The sequence below is a fragment of the Diabrotica undecimpunctata genome, chromosome 6, assembly GCF_040954645.1.
Source record: "Diabrotica undecimpunctata isolate CICGRU chromosome 6, icDiaUnde3, whole genome shotgun sequence".
NCBI lineage: Eukaryota > Metazoa > Arthropoda > Insecta > Coleoptera > Chrysomelidae > Diabrotica > Diabrotica undecimpunctata.
The window spans coordinates 6,178,909-6,199,431 of record NC_092808.1 but is presented as its reverse complement, the minus strand read 5'-3'; the positions used below and the strand labels follow the sequence as shown (position 1 = coordinate 6,199,431).

The window sequence follows — 20,523 nt, the reverse complement described above, 5'->3', positions numbered from 1 at the left end:
CATTAAGCCCTTTATATTAAATACCAAAAAATGTTTCATTGGACATCAATATATTGGTATATTTTCGTCAATATGTATCTCTGTGAAAATAAAAAATGGCATTAAATAAGATATCGACAGTGCGCTACTGAAGATCTAGCATCAACGGTCCATGTAATCATTACATTAAACCTAATATTAAATTACCACCCTCGATTACTCAAATTCATCTCTAATTAATGCGGTTTATCTGCATGTTATAGCCGAATGGAAATTCGGTGTTGGGAAATACAAGAACACCAATATTTCCGCCAAATATCATGGCTCTCCTTGTTTTATTTATTGCCTGCTATAAATCGAAGCTGTAGATTAATATTACAGACAGATCAATATGGTTTTTTGCAGTCAACACAAAAATGTCACAGTTGCAAACGAATATTAATGAGTAATAGATAAAATAGTATTTAGATCAACAAAAGCTGTTTGATAAATAAGCATCCTGGATATATTCGTATCTGCATATATTAAAATAGTCATTTATTGTTCACACCACCATCCTGTATAATTTCAGTCAGTTTTTAAAACCCTATTCGCAATATCTGAAAAACTGACAGAGGAGATCATAAGAGTGAAAAAAAGAACAGAGTTAAGGAAAAATGGCTTTTCCACGTCTACAACTGAAAAGGTAAAGAAATTTCTAGACATAACAAGAGACCCAGTGGAAGAAGAAAAACCAATTGGTTAAAACTATCATATCCTATATAAAGAGCATGACAAATAAAATCTGTAGAGTTCTAAGGAAAAACAAAATAGGGACTATATTTAATACCCACAAAAAATCTACATCTACAATATACCAGAACCATATTACCATCCACAAAAATTGCATTAGAAAATCAAGAAGTATACAAGATCCGTTGTAAGGACTATGACAAATCGCACATCGGACAGATCAATCGAAGAATGCAGGTAAGATGAGAAGAACATAGAAAAATTACACCGAAAGAAAAGAGAAGACGCCATCTCTAGCACAACATATCATAAGCACAGGACATAAAATAAACTTGAATAAAACAACGATGCTAACTAACATTGAAAATAGGAACAAAGGTCTAAAAAGGAAAGCAATAGAAATTAAAAAACATTATAAAAATTAAATACAAGAGATGATGCTCAAAGACTTCCAAATACATGGAAACACATCTCATCAACATCAACAATGCACATCTCACCTCTCTCCCTAAGGATTATGTATAACACCTCCCTAATGATTATACTTGGAGCGTACAGAACCACTCCGATAAATATCATACAAGCTGAAATAGGTGAACCCACGCTAGAGTTTCTAGCACAACTCTTAAATAAAATAATTCCAATATATAAAACTTTTTAGACATATCCATGGCTAACGACTTTATAAAGTTCAATCTCCCATATTCCAGCACAATTTATCATGCAATGAACCTACTTAACTGGAAGCTATTTCCATCCTTATATCAATACAAAAACATATCTTCATCTTCACCTTGGATTATAAAAATTCTAACAGTCTACTACAAAGCTTCAGGAGATAAATCAGTTCATACAACGGTTTAATCAAATCAGTTATTTTTTTATTGTTCCTTAGCTAAATCTTACACGGTTAATTAATTAAGGACAATTAATTAAAACAGTTTATTATAGATACATTACAAGAAAATATTAACTTCTTATAAATTTTGTTAAAATGATTATCAAAATTCGATATTACTTCATTGTCATACGCCATTGCCTTTACTATAATTGGAATTCAAATGCTTCGTGTGTTATTTAAAATAATATCGTTTTGAATGAAAACTTTCTACTCACCCTTCGTTCCTCCTCCCTGGCTGCCCGGAGGTGGCATTCGATTGCCTCCAAATCGATCTTCGGCATGGCTGTCTCGATATTGTATACGTCGAAGCTGCCTGCGAAATGAATTATGTAAATCAGTAACTGGAAGACTCAATCTATTCCGATTCCAGACCAAAATTCTAAATCACGTACCGGAAACGGAATTTTTGGCCTTAACTATGTCCAAGGGTTGAACGGACCCAAAGTTATATGAGGTGTTTAATGTTGCGGTCGTTGAAATGAAAAAATTTTATCAAGGAAGGCTGGAATGTGTATATTTGACATTATTAAGTTTTATCAATCTATTCAGATCATTTTAAAACAGCAAGCATTATTATTATTATTAATTCATATTAATATCGAGTCAAATCAAAGTTTATACGGCTCAGATTACTAAATCAATACTTAATAGTAACATAAATAACTAAATTTTTGACGCGAACTCCTATACTGATGTATTAATTTTTTCTCTATAGTAAAATGCCGAGGCGCGCGTCACGGAACTAGCGTCACAAGATGGCGTCGTCACGGGTAGCGTCATAGAATAGCGGTATATTGTTCTGAAGCTATTTTCTTGTGGCATTTTAAATTAATTACTATTTAAATGGAAATAAGCCACAATTAAAGGATTTCTTTTATAGAATTTCCTATCTCCGAAAATTCAATGTTTGTATTTTGAGAACGATTTCCGAAGTGGAAATTGAAACGTCAATAAACGTATTTTAACCTTTAATTGTGGCTTATTCCCATTTAAATATAAATTAATATTATATATATAATAAAATATATATTAATATTATTATTTATGTGATATGTTTTGTATTATTTATTAAATGTTCATAATTATATTAGTCTTTTGTATTTCAAAATAATAATCTCAATAAATCACTGTATGATTCAGAACTGTCAATTTTGAAATACGTTTGTGTCATGTCCTCGGTAGTATAGTAGTCAGTATCCCCGCCTGTCACGCGGGAGACCGGGGTTCGATTCCCAGTCAGGGAGGACTTTTTTATTAATATTATTACATGGTAAATGTATAATGGTAAAACATATATGCGTCAATAGAAGAGTTATGTATATTATTGTCATTTTTAAATACTTATTAATATTGAATTTGAATTTGTATTGTATTATATCGTACGGCATTTTTGCCAGGGAGATCCTTTCGGATAGCTTCCGGCGCCATTTGGATCTTCAACCCTGTTTCAAGCAGCTAGCGTCGATGCACACAGGAGCCCAGGGGGCGAGCCAGGAAGCCGTGCCCTCCCAAGCACGATGAACGGCTCGTATCATTTTTAGAAATGAAAATGTCGTTTGTGCTGATATTTGAACTCGTGCGGTCTGGCTTATGAAGTATCTGGCCAGTATCTTGCCGCTGAGCTACGGCCGTCCATCCCGGCCCGGCCGGTTAATGGAAGACCCCGTATAATTTAAATTAAGAACTGCATAAAAAATATTTAACAAAATACAGACATTAAATGAGAAGTAAAAAGTAAATAGAATATCTGAAAATAAAAGATTCGATTCGTAATGACTGTCAAAATTTAAAAGTCATAAAAATGTTATCCAATTGATAACAATATTGAATCATCTGTTTAAAATTTTATGACACTTCTCGTTTTAAAATAATTTCATACAAACACAATTATTATTTTTAATTATCTTATTTAATTTCTATGATAATTAAATTTATTTTCAAATGATATCTATTTATATTTTATTATTAATTTAATATTTCGTCTGAATTTGACAGGTCTGTCAGAAATAAATAACGCATGCTTTGTTAATACGCTAGTAGGTGGCGTTAGGAGCGAACATAATAATTTATTAAATTATTTTAATATAACATATTTTGTTTAAAATATAAATAATCAATTACTATTTAAATGGGAATAAGCCACAATTAAAGGTTAAAATACGTTTATTGACGTTTCAATTTCCACTTCGGAAAGCGTTCTCAAAATACAAACACTAATGTTTGTATTTTGAGAACGATTTCCGAAGTGGAAAAGGAAACGTCAATAAACGTATTTTAATCTTTAATTGCGGCTTATTCCCATTTAAATAGTAATTAATTTAAAATGCCACAAGAAAATAGCTCCAGAATAAATATTCAATAAATAATAAAATTACTTTACACTCAATTTTAAAAATGTTATTTAAATTTTAAAAATACAAAAATTATAGTATAAAGCTTCACGCTTCTATAGAATAGCCTACTGTACCATCGTTTTTTTAAATCTATTTATTACAAAATTCCCCAACAAGGAGTTATTATTTATATCTAAACCAGTGTATAGAAAAAAAATTGCTATTCTCCAAAAGTCCCCTCTAAGCATCCTATAACTACCTATAATGAAAAGCCTTTCTTGCCTTTGAGTTAACAAAGAAATCTTGTGATTACTTAGTCTTGTTCCATAACTTAACATAATTTATTAATAGGTAACTTGGTAGCGCTTCGTTGTACTTACACTATTAAATTAATGTCTCTTCGAAAGTAGAGTAGGAAAACCGATACAGCAAATTCTATGTGAGGTGTGACATAACTTTCGTAGTTTCAAAAGCAAGTATGGAGTCTATGAAAAGCTTATGACATAATATATAAAGCAGAATTTGCTTTACAAACTGCTTTAGCTGTCTGAGAAGACCGGCTTAATATAATTTTTTATTTAACTGCGAATCAACCACAATTTTAGATCGTTTTACAAAGTATTTTGTAAAATCCGTAAACTAATTTTCGAAACTAAATTCAGAATTTTGCTTTAATCTGTGCCTTCTAAGAATTGCAAGGCAAAACAAACGTTGATAAAGATGTTATTAGAGACATGGGGAATCTAAAAATTGCATTCCACAACATATCTCCTCAACTAAGCAAAATTCTTAGCGAATTGGTTTCTTGTACTCGTACAGAGTATATCGGAATAAAAAGGAAAAGACAGTTAAGATTTGATTTCACGTACAGGGCGCCTGCGCATCCGCTTATACGTATTTCGGTCTAATAGGCCTCATCAGAACGGCTTTCGCACAAAAAGTATTTTGTGTTTTTACTTGGCAATACTGTTTGGACAAGTATTAAGTGCTTATTTAAATAAATATCTTGTTTTAATTATTCTTAATATTTTTATCAAATGACCTCATTTCGTTGCTTATTTGAATTATATGAAGTATTAAGGAACTCTAGAATATTCGAGATGTGACCGAAAAATCCCGAAATGTCTAGTAGGTAATGTCTGGAATGCCAAAAAATGGATATATGCACAAGAAATTGACAGTTTAAAATAACAGTAGTATTTGAGTGTTTGAAGTTGATAGGTGTCTCATTGAGTTAAAGTATTGTAATATTATTGGTGTTTGAACAAGAAGTGTGACAACATTTTATAACAGCATGGGTATATGGGCATTATATAAGGTTTTTTGATAAACACGACCATATTATATTCGAATATTCTCTTAAACATGTGTGTGGGAAACATCATTAACTGGGAATCATATATTTTAAGCTTATCAATAAACTCGCAAGTGTCACAAACTTCATCCCTCTAAATCATAGAGTAGCAATGTTGAAAGTACAAACAATCCATATAAACATAAACATTATTCAGGTCTATAGCTCAAACAAGTGACATGTCGGAGTAATAAGTCGAAAAATTTTATAACAACATATTCAGTATGGTCCAACCTTTTAGACGTTGCGTTGTTTTAGAAATTTGAAATTATTATGAAGGGACAGAGAACTCGACTCGAAAAAAGTTTATTTTAAAAGATAATATACAAACGAAATATTATTTACAAGTATTTTATTATGATTTACAATTTACACGTTATAATTAAAAATTTAACATAAAATAAAAAATCAATGGGATATTTGAGGCAAGGGTTTATCCTCTACTAACTTTTGCACATCTATATCTATGCTAGTCGTAGTGAGTCTAATACACGCTTCCAGACAATCGTTTTCCATGCAATTACGTGTTTTAGATTTAATATGCTTCAAAGCATAAAATGAACTTTCACATATATACGTACTACCAACATTTAATATAGTTTCAACGCAAAGTTACGAAGTTTAGGAAAACGATCCTTGGAGACTAACTTCCAAAAGGTACTAATGTCTTCATTTTTCTATGCTTGAAAAAACGAATCGGACTGTAGTTCGTACAGCTCTAATTGGTATTCTGCTGATTAGTTCTAGATGTTGACTCCCATTGGATTGTTAAAAAGCTCAAGATCAAATTCCGAAAACCTTTCATCAAATTCTCTTTTTATTTCTGTAAGAACTTTTGAAAACCTCGAGAAATCGATCATAGTTTCTTCTTGATTTATTTCGAAGCACGCAGAAAATGTGTGAGGTCGTTTATTTTCATGCAGTTCTCGAAAAGATCAAGTTTTTTGCGAAATGTCTCAATTTGACCAACCAACTGTGATACTGTCTTATTTTTCCCCTGGAGTTGTAGGTTTAAAGTGTTCAAGTGAGAAGTATCTCTTTTCTTAAAGCCAAAAAATTTCTAAGGCATTTACCTGCACTCAACCAGCGTATCTCCGAATGTAGGGGGACGTCCTTATATTCAGTATTTAATTCCTCCAAGAAAGAGATGAATTTTCGGTGTCGCTGAGCTCTGTTTCCTCCTCTTAAGCTGTTTACTATCTGCGCTACAGTTTTCATAGTATCGTTAATTTTAGAGCCTCTTGATGGATAATGCAATGAAACATAACACAGTTAACACCATTTTCCTGCAAAAGTCCAGCCAATCCCGTTATGCGTCCGTAATTGCTTTTGCTCTGTTGAAATGTGTTTGCGGGGGCCGCAGTTTATCGAGCCTCGGGCCGTATGCGGCCCGCGTGCCTGTTGGACCACACTGACATAGATGAAATATGCGACTGACAAAAAAGGCGAGATAACACAGCGACTTGGGCGATCATGGGCGAATTTAACGCCAAAATTGGCCATGTTGCTGAAGAAGCCAACATAGGAAAATACGGTGTCGGTACTAGAAACAATAGGGGAGATATACTTGTATTTACAACAATACAGTTATGTGTAGAGAACACCCATTTAATAGTCAACATCTCCTTCAAACAACATTCTAGAAGGCTATACACTTGGAAATCATCCACAGACAAGAAGATAGAATTTTTAGTAATCAAATTGTCTTCATTTTGTTCGACCACAACATTAAAATACATAATAATATCTATTAAAACATAACTTGCATGACAGAAAACTTATTCATATTTATTGCAATGACAGACTTCTTGGTTGATACGACCTTGTGTTTTCTTTTTATAAAATATGGACTAAATACAATTTAAAACATCTACTTTAGAATTAAACTAATTGCTTAATGTATGAAATTTTGATATGCACCCACAAATGGACCTTAAATTTTAGCGACTGTATAAAACAACCGCTGGCACACAATTTTCGCGGTTCTAATGGACAATAATGAAGATTATAGTGCACAGGGTTGGCTTTTGAAGTGGTAAACCAGTACGGGATACTAATTATAATAAAATTATGTATCAGTCGGATTTTAACGTAATTTATTATACATGCCATAGGATACTGACTTCATTTTCCTTTTCGTATAATTTCCCCAACTAAATAATTATCAATCGAACTACAAATATGAACCACTACTGTAGAGGCGAAGTCGTATAAGACTATAATGAAACTGTTTGTATGTGAAAATAAAATTGTTGCTTTTACTATTTTTTTTATAATATCATCACATTTTTTCACCTTTTAAACTTTCCTTGGACTTCAAAAATATTTCAAAATCAAAATTAGCCAAATTGATTCAGTCGTTCTCGAGTTATTATAAAAAAAGGTGGTTCAGTAGGCGTCCCTTTGGGATCCTTGAGTCAGCGCACCAGTACAGTTACTAACCAGTCGGGTTTTTCCAACTCCTTTAAGGCTGTACACCCTTCCAGTTTCCTGGAAGCTTTAGTTTTTAGAATAATTTAGATCCCAAATTATCTAAGTGGTGGCTAAGTTATTGTTTCCTTCTCATCCAGTTACTCTACAAGCCATCGAACGAGATGGTCATCTGCGTCATCATCCGTTAAAATAATTTAATAAATTATTATATTTGCTCCTAACGCAACTTGCTAAAACAGATTAATAAGAATTTTGCGAAAATAGTTGAAGACACTATTAGAGGCATAGAAGAACAGTGGAACGAAATGAAGACATCTATTACCACAATTTCGCATGATTATCTAAAATCAAAAAGAGAAAAGAAGCAAGAATGGATGACAGATAAAATATTGCAAGATGATGGAAGAGCGAAAAAAATTAAAAGGTAGAAATGTCAACGAATACAAAAAGTTGCATAAAACTATACTAAAAGAGATAAAAGGAGCAAAAAAAGCATGGCTGACGGAGAAATGTAAGAAAATTGAAACACTACAATGCTAACATGACGATTTCCATATGCACAAAAAAATTAAAGAGGTACAGAGCACCAGAAAAAACGTAATACAGGCATAGTTGTAGACATTAAAGGCCAGATTTTGACTACCATTAAAGATAAATTACGAAGATGAAAAGAATATAATGCAAGAATTATTCGAAGGTGCAGCACGAAGTCCGACTGAAATAAACAATCCCTACGGCCCAGAAATAACAAACAAAGAAATAACTATGGCCATTAAGCAGATTAAAGATGGGAAATCACCAGGACCTGACGAAGTGCATGGTGAAATTTTAAAGCTATTAGAGGCACACCAAATCACAGTTCTTACGAAGCTATTCAACAACATCTACGAGACTGGTTACTTACCAAAAGACTGGCTACTATCAATATTCATTCCACTTTCTAAAAAAAGCCAACGCTAGAAAATGTGAAGAACATAGATTAATTAGTTTGATGAGCCGTGTACTTAAAGTACTCCTTAATATCATTCACTCTGGCATATACACCAAATTAAAAGAACACCTGAGTGAAGTTCAATTTGGATTCAGAGCAGGAATAAGAACGAGGGAAGCACTTTTTAGTTTGTAAGTTCTAATACAGAGGACCAGGAATGTCAACTGCGATGTGTATGCATGTTTCATTGATTTCGAGGAGACATTTGATAAATTTCTAATCTATATAGATATCCTAAAAACATCTGTACTCGATGGTTAGGATATATGACTGGTCTCAAACTTATATCTCCAACAAAAAGCAACACTGCAATTAGAAAATGAACTTTCCGAGATCTTCACAGTCGAAAAAGAAATTAGGCAGGGTTGCATATTGTCACCGGCATTACTTAACATATATTCTGATTGGTTTCTAAGACCATCGAAAACAATAGAGCTTGACTCTGGAATATTCCAAATGAGTGTACGACGTAGATTTTATTGTCAAGCCAGAAGCGGGTAGTATGCTGTGTGTATAATGAAACGAAAGGAGAAGAGAGAGGAAGAGGATTAGTAGAAAGAAAGAGTGGGAAAGATATGTCTTTTATTGGAGTGTGTTGATTGGCGAAGGAAGAGATTTTAGAAAATATTATGAAAAAAAAACAAGAGCTTTGGTTTTGAAAAAGGAGACAATTTTTTAAAGAGGAGTTCCATACGAGATTGGACGAGAAACGTTGTTTAGATTTTCTTCAAAAAGTTATTAAAGGAAAATAAATTTTAGTGTTTTTGCCGGTTTGATAAAAAGTTAATGGTGGGATAAATCGTTTAAAGTTTTTGTGGTAGCAGCCAAACAGTGCAAAGTAAATATTTTCAAACAAAAAGTTTTTTTAAATACTACAAATTATCTGAGGAGAGCCTGTCAATGTTTTTTTTGAGAGGCCACCAGATTTGGACAGATGTAAGCAGCATTTGATTGCCAATATTTTATTTTGATAAGAGCAAACAACTGCTTACAAAATACTAGCAAATATTCTCTACGAAAGGCTGCAAGTTTACACAGTGGGCATAGTTGGTAAATATCAAGCTGGATTCACTCCAGAAAAATCAACAATTGACCAGATTCATTCAATAAGACAGATTCTCGAGAAAACATTAGAATTCAATATTGAAACCCATCACCTATTCGTCGACTTCAAGGCCGCATACGACAGTGTCAAGAGAACAGTGCTATACCAATCAATGCATGAGTTTGGTATACCAGAGAAACTTATCCGACTAACGAAAATGACAATGTCTAACTTAGAAGCCACTGTTAGAATACAGGGAGAGAATTCTAGATCCTTTGAGATAAAAGATGGACTCAGACAAGGGGATGCTCTGGCTTGCCTCCTATTTAATTTTGCCTTAGAAAAGGCAGTCCGAGATGCACGAATTAGGGACGGCGGTACTATTTACAATAGATCGATACAAGTCTTAGCATATGCTGATGACATTGACATAATAGGGCGTAGCAAGCGATATGTTGAGCAATATCTCCTAGAATTGGAAACAGCGGCGAAACAGGTCGGTCTAGTCATCAACGAAGACAAAACCAAGTACATGTTGGTTACAAAGGATCCGATAGCAAATGAGGAACGAGAAACAGTCTTTGGAAGTCATACCTTTGGACGTGTTGACAACTTCACATACCTTGGATCGCTATTGACTGCTACCAATAAAACAAGCGAAGAAATCAAAAGACGAATAAATCTTACAAATAGGGCATACTATGGACTCCAAAAGCTTTTCCACTCAAGAAAAGTTCAAAGAAGAACTAAAATTATTATATACAAAACATTGCTAAGGCCGACCCTCACATATGGAACAGAAACATGGACTCTAACGCAGAAAGATGAAAGACTTTTGGGAATATTTGAGCGTAAAATACTCCGCAAAATATTTGGAGCTATAAACGACCAAGGGCAGTGGCGCAGAAGATATAATTTTGAATTGTATCAGCTCTTTGATGAGCCAGATGTCATAACGTTCATTAAAACACAGCGACTTAGATGGGCTGGACACATAATACGATTGCTAAAAAGCTAACCACAGGAACACATGTAGGAAGAAGAAGCAAAGGCCGACCGCGAATTAGGTGGTTAGATGGAGTTGAAACCGACTTACGGATATTAAAAATCAGAAGATGCCAACATGTTGCCAGAAACTGAATAGAATGGCGACGAATCTTAGAGCAGGCCAAGATCCACAGAGGATTGTCGAGCCAAAGATGATGATGAAGAGCAAAAAGAGCAGTTTATTTTTGTTTTAGCAAAGATCGACCCAGGAGGAGAGTACTTTGAACTAGGAGAAACATGATTTTAAGAAGAGAAGGCACTGTCAATTTTCAGATTAAATTTTGATTTAGAATTTTCAAAAGACAGCCATAGGGAAATAGAGGTGTTTGGAAAAGCTGTCGGCTTGTGAATAGAAACGGTTTTTCTTATTTGATTCCTAGAATTAAAGAACACGTTAGGAATAATATGATCTGTATGTTTGAATTTTTACAAATTAGATTTCATAATTTTGATCTGTTAGAGAAAATATTATTTATTTTATATAGCAGGTATATTGATGAATTTTAAATATGATATTTTTTTGATCTTATTTTCAATACAATATATTGATGAAATTTACATTGTTATTTATGTGTATTTTTATTATTCCTTTTATCCCAGTATGTTGTATTGTTGGCACTCAGGGTTTCTTTCTTCTATATTATGCCGCAAACGATGGCAAAGTCAAATCTGTGTGAATTTTGAGAAACCCACACGAATATAGCCGTGTTAAAGTAAGCGGATTACTCTTGTACCGCAATCACTTCGAGTCTATTTGTTCGTGTCGAGATACACCGGTCCTGAAACATTGCTACCTCGTTACTTTGTGCCACGGACCCAATTCACGCCCTTTTGAGGTAAACTCCCTCAGGACCTGCTACATAATGTGTCTACCGTCGGCAGATTCCGGGATCCGGTTTTCAAACAAGCGACAACGTCACAATTGTCACGTCGACCATTATAAAGCCCTTATCTAAACCCAGTGCATACCCGAAATGACCCCATCGAGTTAAATGGAACGGTGTGTTTGTGCCTAAATAACGGTAATTATTATTTGATGATTTGTGAGACGGAACAAGGAATGGATGGGATATTTTAAATTTGGCGATGTACACAAACGCTATTTAACTGTAACAGTTTGAACATAAGTAAGAGCTAATAAATTTAACTGAAAATGTTCATTTTGTTATAAATGTTACATTAAAAGTTATTGTTTTCTATTATCATAATTAAAGCTAATGATTTTATTTGATATTTTCAAGTTTACAACTCCAGTACTTCAACTGGAATACCGCCAAGGCCAGCTGCTTTCTGTTTTTGCTAATTTTAAGTGCGTGTAATATTTCAAATGTCTAATGTGTCATTTTGTATTAAAATGGAATCCAAAGGAAAAAGATTCTTCACCTAAACAATCAGTATAAAATAGGGTATATATTAAAGATGTAACTTACCCAAAGACTCATGATTTGCCTTCTTTTTCTCCCTCACAATGGGCACCGATCGTCTGTTCAAAGTCTCCCTACTTCTAGCTCCTCCTTCTCTCCTGGGAAACGTAATCAAACTGCCGGTCTGCTGATTGTAGTCTCTCCTCTTTTTCGCGTGAGTCTCGACTTTTTCTTTCTTTCTCGGAACGGTACTGTCGTCTTCTTTTTCCTTGTAGCCGTTCGTGACATCTTCTTTGCAAAACTTTTCAATTTCGTCTTCTGGGAGACGAGTGTCTGATTTAATTTTCTTTATTTGGCATTCGAGTTCCTCCAGCTCGCGATTTGAGTCTTTTTTCTTTAAACACGTATCAATCTGGAAGAAAGATAATATGTTTGATATAATACATGTCAAAAAATTAGATATTCGATATATAAAAATGTAAAAACAAAACTCCTATACAAAATTATTACACCTTCATCTAATTAAGTCCATTTACAAGGGTATTCAACCCGTAGTATCCGTTTAAAAGGATATCCAACCATAGGAGTTGGAGACCGTAGCCTTTACCAAAAAATTTGCTTAAAAACTAGAAACAATGCAAAGGACAATGGAATGAAACATGATTAGAATATTACTGAGAGACCAGATTAGAGACACCAAGATCAGACGTAGAACGAAGATCAGGGATATCGTGGAAGAAATTACAAAAATAAAATGGTGCTGGGCTAGTCACATAGCCAGATATGATGATAACAGGTGGACATGAAGAATTCTAAAATGGAGACCAAGGAGGACGACAAGAAGCATGGGAAATCCTCAAAAGAGATGGGTAGATAACATGAGAGAAGTGGCAGGCAAACAGTGGATTAGACTGGTGCAAGATAGAGAAAGATGGAAACAATTGGGAGAGACCTACATTCAGGAGTGGATGGAAAATGGTTGGCGAAGAAGAAGAAGAAGACAAGGGATCAAAGATAAAAAATGAACCAACTAAAACAATTATAAAAAGGTATTAACTGTAATAAGAAAAACTGAAAAAGTCATTACTGCATCATGTAAAATCACCATTTTATTTCCTCTCCCATCATTCCTGTTTTCTCACTACAGTTATACTACTATTTGCTAGATGTAGATAGTAAGATGCCCAATTATTTCGTCCATTGTGTATCTTCATTCATTTATAATCCCCAATAGTATTCGAAAAAGCTGTATCAGCTTGATCAAAGATAGATACCATGTGTTTGTGAATTGCCTTAGTAATCAGCAACAACTTTCTTTAGTACTTTAGAATTATTTGCAGATATTTGTCCAATATATGGACATATTGGGACATATATTGGAGTGCAAGAATGGTTTAAATATATAGAAAATGAAGAAACAGGAAAAATAACAAGATTTTGAGAGTAATAGAGAGACCTTCAAGCTAGTGAGTCACACTTTTCTGTCAATATTCTGGAAATAAATTATCATACTTACAAAAATTATTATTTTTATTTTTCTTATTTTTCTTTAGCAAACCTAGTAATAACTGATTATAACTAGCACTTACCTCCATTTTTGATTCCCCAAAGTTTAAGTTAGCATCAACCAACAGTTTAGGAAGATTAGGACCGCAAATATTTTCTTTAGCACTTGACAGAAATGCATCGACGATTTTAACTTGCAGTGAATCCTCCATCTTCCTCGATTCCGAGCTTATAGCTGATTCTAAACTTGCAGAACTGTTTACTGTATTATCTGTTTGTGTTAACTGATCAACCTCCTGTAGAGACGTTGGTGTAATGATTTCAGTGTTACAAAGTTTTAGTTCTGTATTCAAATTGTCTTCTTTAAGATCAGATGATATCGTAAAAGTAGAATCCACTATATTCTTCCTAATAATTTCAGAATCCTCAAGAATTTGATGTAGAGGTAGCGATTTACTTGGAGATAGCTTATTGAAGGGTTGTTCAATGTTTGGTTCAATGTTATATTTGATGGCTGTTGGTGAAAGATCTTTAAGAACTTGAAGTTTTTCAGCAGCTTCCTCTAGTTCTTGAATAGTCGCTTTTTCGATTCTAGGAAGAGAAGAACAGTCGAAAATGGCTTCACTGTGAAGACTGACTCGACCTAACTCTTCTTCTACTTCTTGTCTGAAGTCACCTAAGATAACAAGATAATAAATTATCTAAAGAACGGAAAACGTGATGCAAGGAAGTTTAGAACAACAAAAAATCTTACCAACAATATCTTCTATTGGAATGGCCCTCTCGTCGAGTCGTATATTCAAATTCACTTTTACGTCAGCATCTTCATCACCGCTATTATTAGAATTAGCACTACTACATTCACTGTTTTGATTAAACTCACTGTCATCTTCAATGTTATAAACCGGTTTATCATAGAACACTTTTTGGATATTTTCGACACTATCCAAACGATTCACACTGTCAATTTTGTAGTCTGTGTCACTTTCTTCCACGTTGTTGTTGTTGTTCGCTTCAGCCTCAAGCTTTGCAGTTAGAGAATCGCTGAAACAAAAAACAAATATTAAGCACAAGTTGTAATTATCCAAATCACCCACAACAAACGCAACAGAGACGAGTGGATTTCCTATTTTACAAATCTGTTTAAAAATGAACCGGAAAATGTTTTGCAAGTAAGAATAAATCTAACAACAGATAGCATAGAACGAAATGTTAAAGAAATATTATATATAATAGTATTATGGAGAAGAAATCCTGAGAAGAATATTCGGTGGCATCTGTGAAAATGGTGTTTGGAGAAGGAGGTACAACTACGAGATATATCACAGATATAAACATATATTTAAGATGGGCAGGACATCTGGCAAGATCACAGCAGAACAACCCTCCTAGAAGAATCCTTATGTCACAACCTGTGGGAAGTAGAAGTAGGGGTAGGCCAAAACTCGAGATGGAGGGATGCTGTAGATGAGGATGGTAGACAAATAGGCGCAGCAAACTGGCAACAGTTGGCAATGGATAGAACTGACTGGCGTAATAGACTTGGGAAGGTCAAGGCTCTTTTATAGGGCTGTAGCACCAATGATGATGATTATGAAGAAGAAAGAATAACACTAGAAGAAGAGCAGCAATTGTGGTAACCTAAATAAAAGATAAATTCTTTGAAAAGACCCAGTGTCTATGTTATGTTCCTAATGAGGTAATTAATTACAATTACGTCTTTCAAATACGAAAGACACAAAAGTCCAAAACGAATAACTGAGAATAAAGTAATAAACGAAAAAAGAGAAGAATCAATAGATGGAAAGGGATCAACGGAAAGGCAAGATAAAGACCATTAAGACAAAGATCACTCAAATAATAACGGCGTAATTTAAAAATATTCTTACCGAATTATCTCCCCATGGACAGGAGAAACGCAGTCTAGATCATCATCAGTGTATTCTGCATCAGAGGTGAGCGTATGAGCCAGATGCTGAAAGCCGGGGTAGTTGGGATTGACGATACCCCGTCTTTGGACGGTGCCGCGGTTGCTTAAGTTGCCATCCTCGGAAGATTCAGAGTCGGAGATGTCGAAACATCGATCTTCATCTTGAGGAGACACGTCGGCCGAGGAGCAACTTTGTTGGGCGTCTGAAAAGAAAAACAAGAACTTTTACTAAATTTTGACCGTAAAATTCAATTTCAAACATTTATGTTTTTTAAAACCAATTTTTCCTCGCTATATCCGCTTAAATATTTTGTCTTAACGTAAACTATTCATAAAGAAGTAATTTTTGTAATTCACTTTATACAGATCACGCCATTGTTTTATTGACCATACAACACAATGGCAATCGCTGTGACATGTTACACGTTTCCACCTCTATATTCATTTCACAAAAGGTACGAATTGTCGTAATTGTCACATTGACATTAAAAATTTCTGAAAGTTCTGAAAGAATAAACAAATAATTAATAAAATGCCTATTATGTTGTGTACCGTCCAAGAAAAAGTGCAACTTGTAACATGGTACTTTCAGGGTCATTCAATACGCGAAATAATTGATTTATTTATTGTTGCCTTCGAAAATAGACCCTCACCAAGTGTTACAACAGTTAAAAATACCATTAAACATTTTCAAACCTTGGGGAAGTGTAAACAGTTGTAAAAAGTGTCATGAAGGTAATGAACCACGTGTTAGACCTGTCGATGATGAGCTTTAAAACAGGGATATTAATATTTGTGCTTTTGTGGAAGCTAGTGAACCTTGCAATAGTGTACAAATTGTTAGGGAAGTTAACGTGAATGCTCGAACTGTCCAGCGAGATCTCAAAAGGAATGGGTATCACTGTTTTAAGATACAACCAACACAAGAACTATTTCCGGAAGATAACTTTAGGCGGATGGAGTTTTGTGAATTTATGTTAGATAAACAGAATGAAAATGTACACATTTTAAAAAACATTTTATTTTTTGAGAAATCTTCATTTTCATTACATAAAAAACACAATCCATCCGTTGCAAGGTATTATTCTCGGAAAAATAAGCACCTCAGTGTTGCAGTGCGAACGCAGCATCTGCAAAAGTTAAATGTTTGGATTGGGATGTTAGGCGACCATATTTTCTGTCCATTTTTTATCGATGGAAACCTAAAGGGCCCAAATATTTACAACTTTTACAGAATGAGATCATTCCGACAGTTCGACGCCTTCCCGTTAATTTATAGGAGGTTTATTTCCAACAGGATGGGTGTTCGGCTCACAACTCTAGAGCAACTATTGGCTTCCTCAATCAAACGATCGACTGATAAGTATACGTGGTACAATTAAATGGTCGGCTAGATCCGGTGACTTAGCGCCTAACGATTTCTTTTTTTGGGGTTTTCTCAAAGGAAACATTTATAGGCATCAGTTTGAAAGGGCCACAAACCTAGTCGAATTAAGGGCAAAAATACTTTATTTCTCTGCAAGCATTACACCAGCCCTACTCCAAAATATGAGGAGAAATCTGTATGACAGATTTGGTTACTGTTTAGCACAAGGAGGTGGAATATTTGAGCCCTTAATTCATTAATCTGCTTTCCAATTTTTTATTTTTCGTTAGGTCCATTTTTGTAGGTTCTTAATTAGGTAGTTTATGTTAGTAGGTATGTTTAGTAGTAGTTTATGTTAGGTAGTTTTTTATGTTTAAGTTTGGAAAAATTTTATTGTTTTTTTTTATTTAAAAGTGCAAACGATTTTTATTCTGCTTTTTTTTCTTTTTCTTGTCGTATTGTTATAAGCTTTGTCCATAAAATTTGTACAATTTTCAGTGACAATAAAGCAAATTACTTATTTATTTACATATTTATTTGTATTGCTATTAAGGCTAAAAAATAACCAACAAATTAGTTTTAGTGCATTATAATAAAAATATACTCTAGAGATGGGATTGCAATAAATCTTAATTCCTATGGTCAACAAAAAATGTCGTTATCTGTATAATTATATTATATTATAGGCATTTATCAACAAATTAAAATGTTTTAGTGATGGGCGATATTCATCGTACTCATTAGCATAACTCCGATATGGTCTAGTGGCTAGGATACCTGGCTTTCACCCAGGAGGCTCGGGTTCGATTCCCGGTATCGGAATATTGCTTTTTAATATTAAAGATTTTTTATAAAAATTTTGGTTTAATATTTTGTTTCATGATCGAATAATCATACAAAAACTTTATTAAGGTTATCACGTTGGAATATTATTGTTTCTATTTTTGATAATTGAAAAAAGATTTAAGCGATGGGCAGCGGTCAACCAGAATAGTAAAATATAGATCCGATATGGTCTAGTGGCTAGGATACCTGGCTTTCACCCAGGAGGCTCAGGTTCGATTCCCGGTATCGGAAAATCTTTTTGAACATTAAAGATGTTCTTTTAAAATATTTTTGGTTTCATATTTTGCTTTATGGTCGAACAATGCTTAATATTACTTACAATCCAGTGTACTACTATATTTGAAAATTTAAAAAGATTTCTACAATACCCTTAGATCAATCATAAAATCAAAATATAACTCCGATATGGTCTAGTGGCTAGGATACCTGGCTCTCACCCAGGAGGCTCGGGTTCGATTCCCGGTATCGGAAGAACTTTTTTAACATCCACAAGTAAAATGAAATTCCTGTCGTTGGCTGCACACCATGAGTCTTTTTCGGACCACTTAGTCCATCATCAATGCATTAACCAGGTATACATGAATGAATTTAAAGGGTTTTATGAACAAAACAATGTACATGGTAGTTAGAAAGCGCAAAATATTAAATACACATCTTTTGGTAAACTAACAGCCAATTGACAGGATAAACAGCTACAGATATCTTGGTATTAACATAAACAGACAATGGGATCACTCTACTGAAATAAAACAAGGCAAAGGCCTTCGAGATGTAGTGTTATAGGAGGAATCTTAAGAATTTCATGGGTAGATCGTGTGACTAATATTGAGGTCCTACGTAGAATGGGCAAGGAATGCGAGATGACTAACACAATCAAAGAGCGCAAATTAGAATATCTTGGCCATGTTATGAGAAAGATATGGCTTATTGCAACTCATTCTTCAGGGCAAGGTATTTGGAGAGAGAGGACCAAGGAGAAGAAGAATATCTTGGCTTCAAAAGAAGAAGATGTATACTTATACTACTACTCATACGGTTTCACTCATGTATACCTGATAGCCGCACTGATGAGGAACTTATTAGTCCGAAAACGTTCTGTGAGTTAACCCGAAAGAGCATTTTTAGAATATAATATATTAAAAGATTTTTTAAATAAAAGCTTTTTAAATTTTTTTACCATTAAAGATATGCTTGTAGATATTTTTTGTTTAATAATATGTTGAATAATCAAAAAATGGTGCCGAATACTACTTGCTATATAGGATAGGGTACGACTATATTCTTCTTTTTTAATGTTATGTAGGTACATTACCTACTTAATAAATAAAGATTGCCGGTTCAATTAAACAATAGGTACTTATATTCAAGATAAAGTACTACAATTTTTTGGCAATCTATTTTTCTTAATCGCTCTGATCCATCGTCGATGTGAGACTTTCTTCTTCATACTGTTAGTACAACAATTTCTGATCATACAACCAAACTGCAGATATGCTAAAATCTACTGAAACCTTTGATTAACCTCTCAGCTACTCGCTTAATTCGACACCGTAATTTTTCTAACCGAGTCAAATAATCGTTGCTAAAGTTAAGAACAGAATTTGAAGAATCTATCATTGCAAGTGGCGATAGTAAAAAGTTTATCAGTACATTCGCATATCTTTATCTTCCAAAGTCTCCATACCATTACTTCAAAAAGCTGACGGGCCTTTACGTTCTTTGAATAACGAATCTTCAGAATGTTAATCGTTATTTTTTTCTCAGGTTTTTACAGATGAACCTAACGATACCATTCCTCAAATAATGTGCTCACGTTTCCCTAAAGCTCTTGATAATATCTCTTTCACACCGGATGCTACGAAATAATTAATCACCTGAATTAGACGGACTAATCTCCTTTTTGCTTAAACAATGTGCAGAATCTGTAGCTATCCCTGTATGTCTTATAATGAATGCTTCTTTTAATCAAGGTTCTCTCCTCTCGTCAATTAAGGTATTCAATAAAAAAAACTTCGTCCAAACGAAAACATCCAATCGTCAAAAAACGTCCAATCAGCCTGGTTCCTATTGTCGGCAAGGTCATGGAATCCATTATTTCGGAAGTTATGTTTGAGTTTCTCCTTAAAGAAAATGTTATCCATCATCAACAGAATGGCTTTATCAAAGGTCGTTCAACAATCACAAACTTACTTCATTGTGTAAATGATTGGTCATTATCTTTAAACAATCGGCATCTTGTTGATGTAGTCTTCTTAGACATCTCCAAAGCTTTCGACCGTGTTCCAAAACGTCGATTACTAGCTCAATTGGATCACTATGGTATCAGCCGAAAGTTAAACATTTACACATAAACACAAGGATCAGTACTTGGACCGCTATCTTTTTGTATCTTCAATACAACGTTCACTACTTTTTGGCTTAGTTAACCATTACCCAAATAGACCGACTGTCTATCCTGTCATGGTAGCAATCATCCATCATAGCAAAGATTTAATCTGATAGGTTCTTTGCGTATCCTGGAACAAAAGGTTTTCCTCTGTTTGGATGGGAGATTTTACCTGTATATTTCCTTTGTTTTGGTAAGCAAGACTTTTAGCTATAGGAACTGCATTTTTTGCCTGTATTCGCAAATAATACTGGTACAAACTAAGTACATTTTTCTAAATAGAAGTATACATCTGTATTAGTTATATCAA

At 34.0% G+C, this 20,523-nt stretch overlaps 1 protein-coding gene and 2 non-coding genes across 7 annotated transcripts in view; 2 read left to right on the top strand and 1 right to left on the bottom strand.

The window, feature by feature from the left end:
- The window catches only part of Schip1 (Schwannomin interacting protein 1), an 879,380-nt gene that overhangs the window by 124,911 nt on the left and 733,946 nt on the right, over nucleotides 1-20,523 (bottom strand). For all 5 annotated transcript variants that reach the window (XR_011951179.1, XM_072534085.1, XM_072534086.1 and 2 more), the window contains 5 exons: nucleotides 15,575-15,818; nucleotides 14,440-14,729; nucleotides 13,769-14,361; nucleotides 12,246-12,591; nucleotides 1,828-1,925 (listed from right to left, as the gene is read on the bottom strand). Coding sequence is in view for 4 of the 5 variants with exons in the window: in XM_072534085.1 (XP_072390186.1) it covers nucleotides 1,828-1,925; nucleotides 12,246-12,591; nucleotides 13,769-14,361; nucleotides 14,440-14,729; nucleotides 15,575-15,818 (1,571 nt within the window). In the remaining variant the exon portion in view is untranslated. The remainder of the gene's footprint in view (nucleotides 1-1,827; nucleotides 1,926-12,245; nucleotides 12,592-13,768; nucleotides 14,362-14,439; nucleotides 14,730-15,574; nucleotides 15,819-20,523) is intronic.
- Nucleotides 17,732-17,803, top strand: TRNAE-UUC (transfer RNA glutamic acid (anticodon UUC)). The gene has a single exon. It is a non-coding gene; the product is annotated as a tRNA-Glu (tRNA).
- Nucleotides 18,227-18,298, top strand: TRNAE-CUC (transfer RNA glutamic acid (anticodon CUC)). The gene has a single exon. It is a non-coding gene; the product is annotated as a tRNA-Glu (tRNA).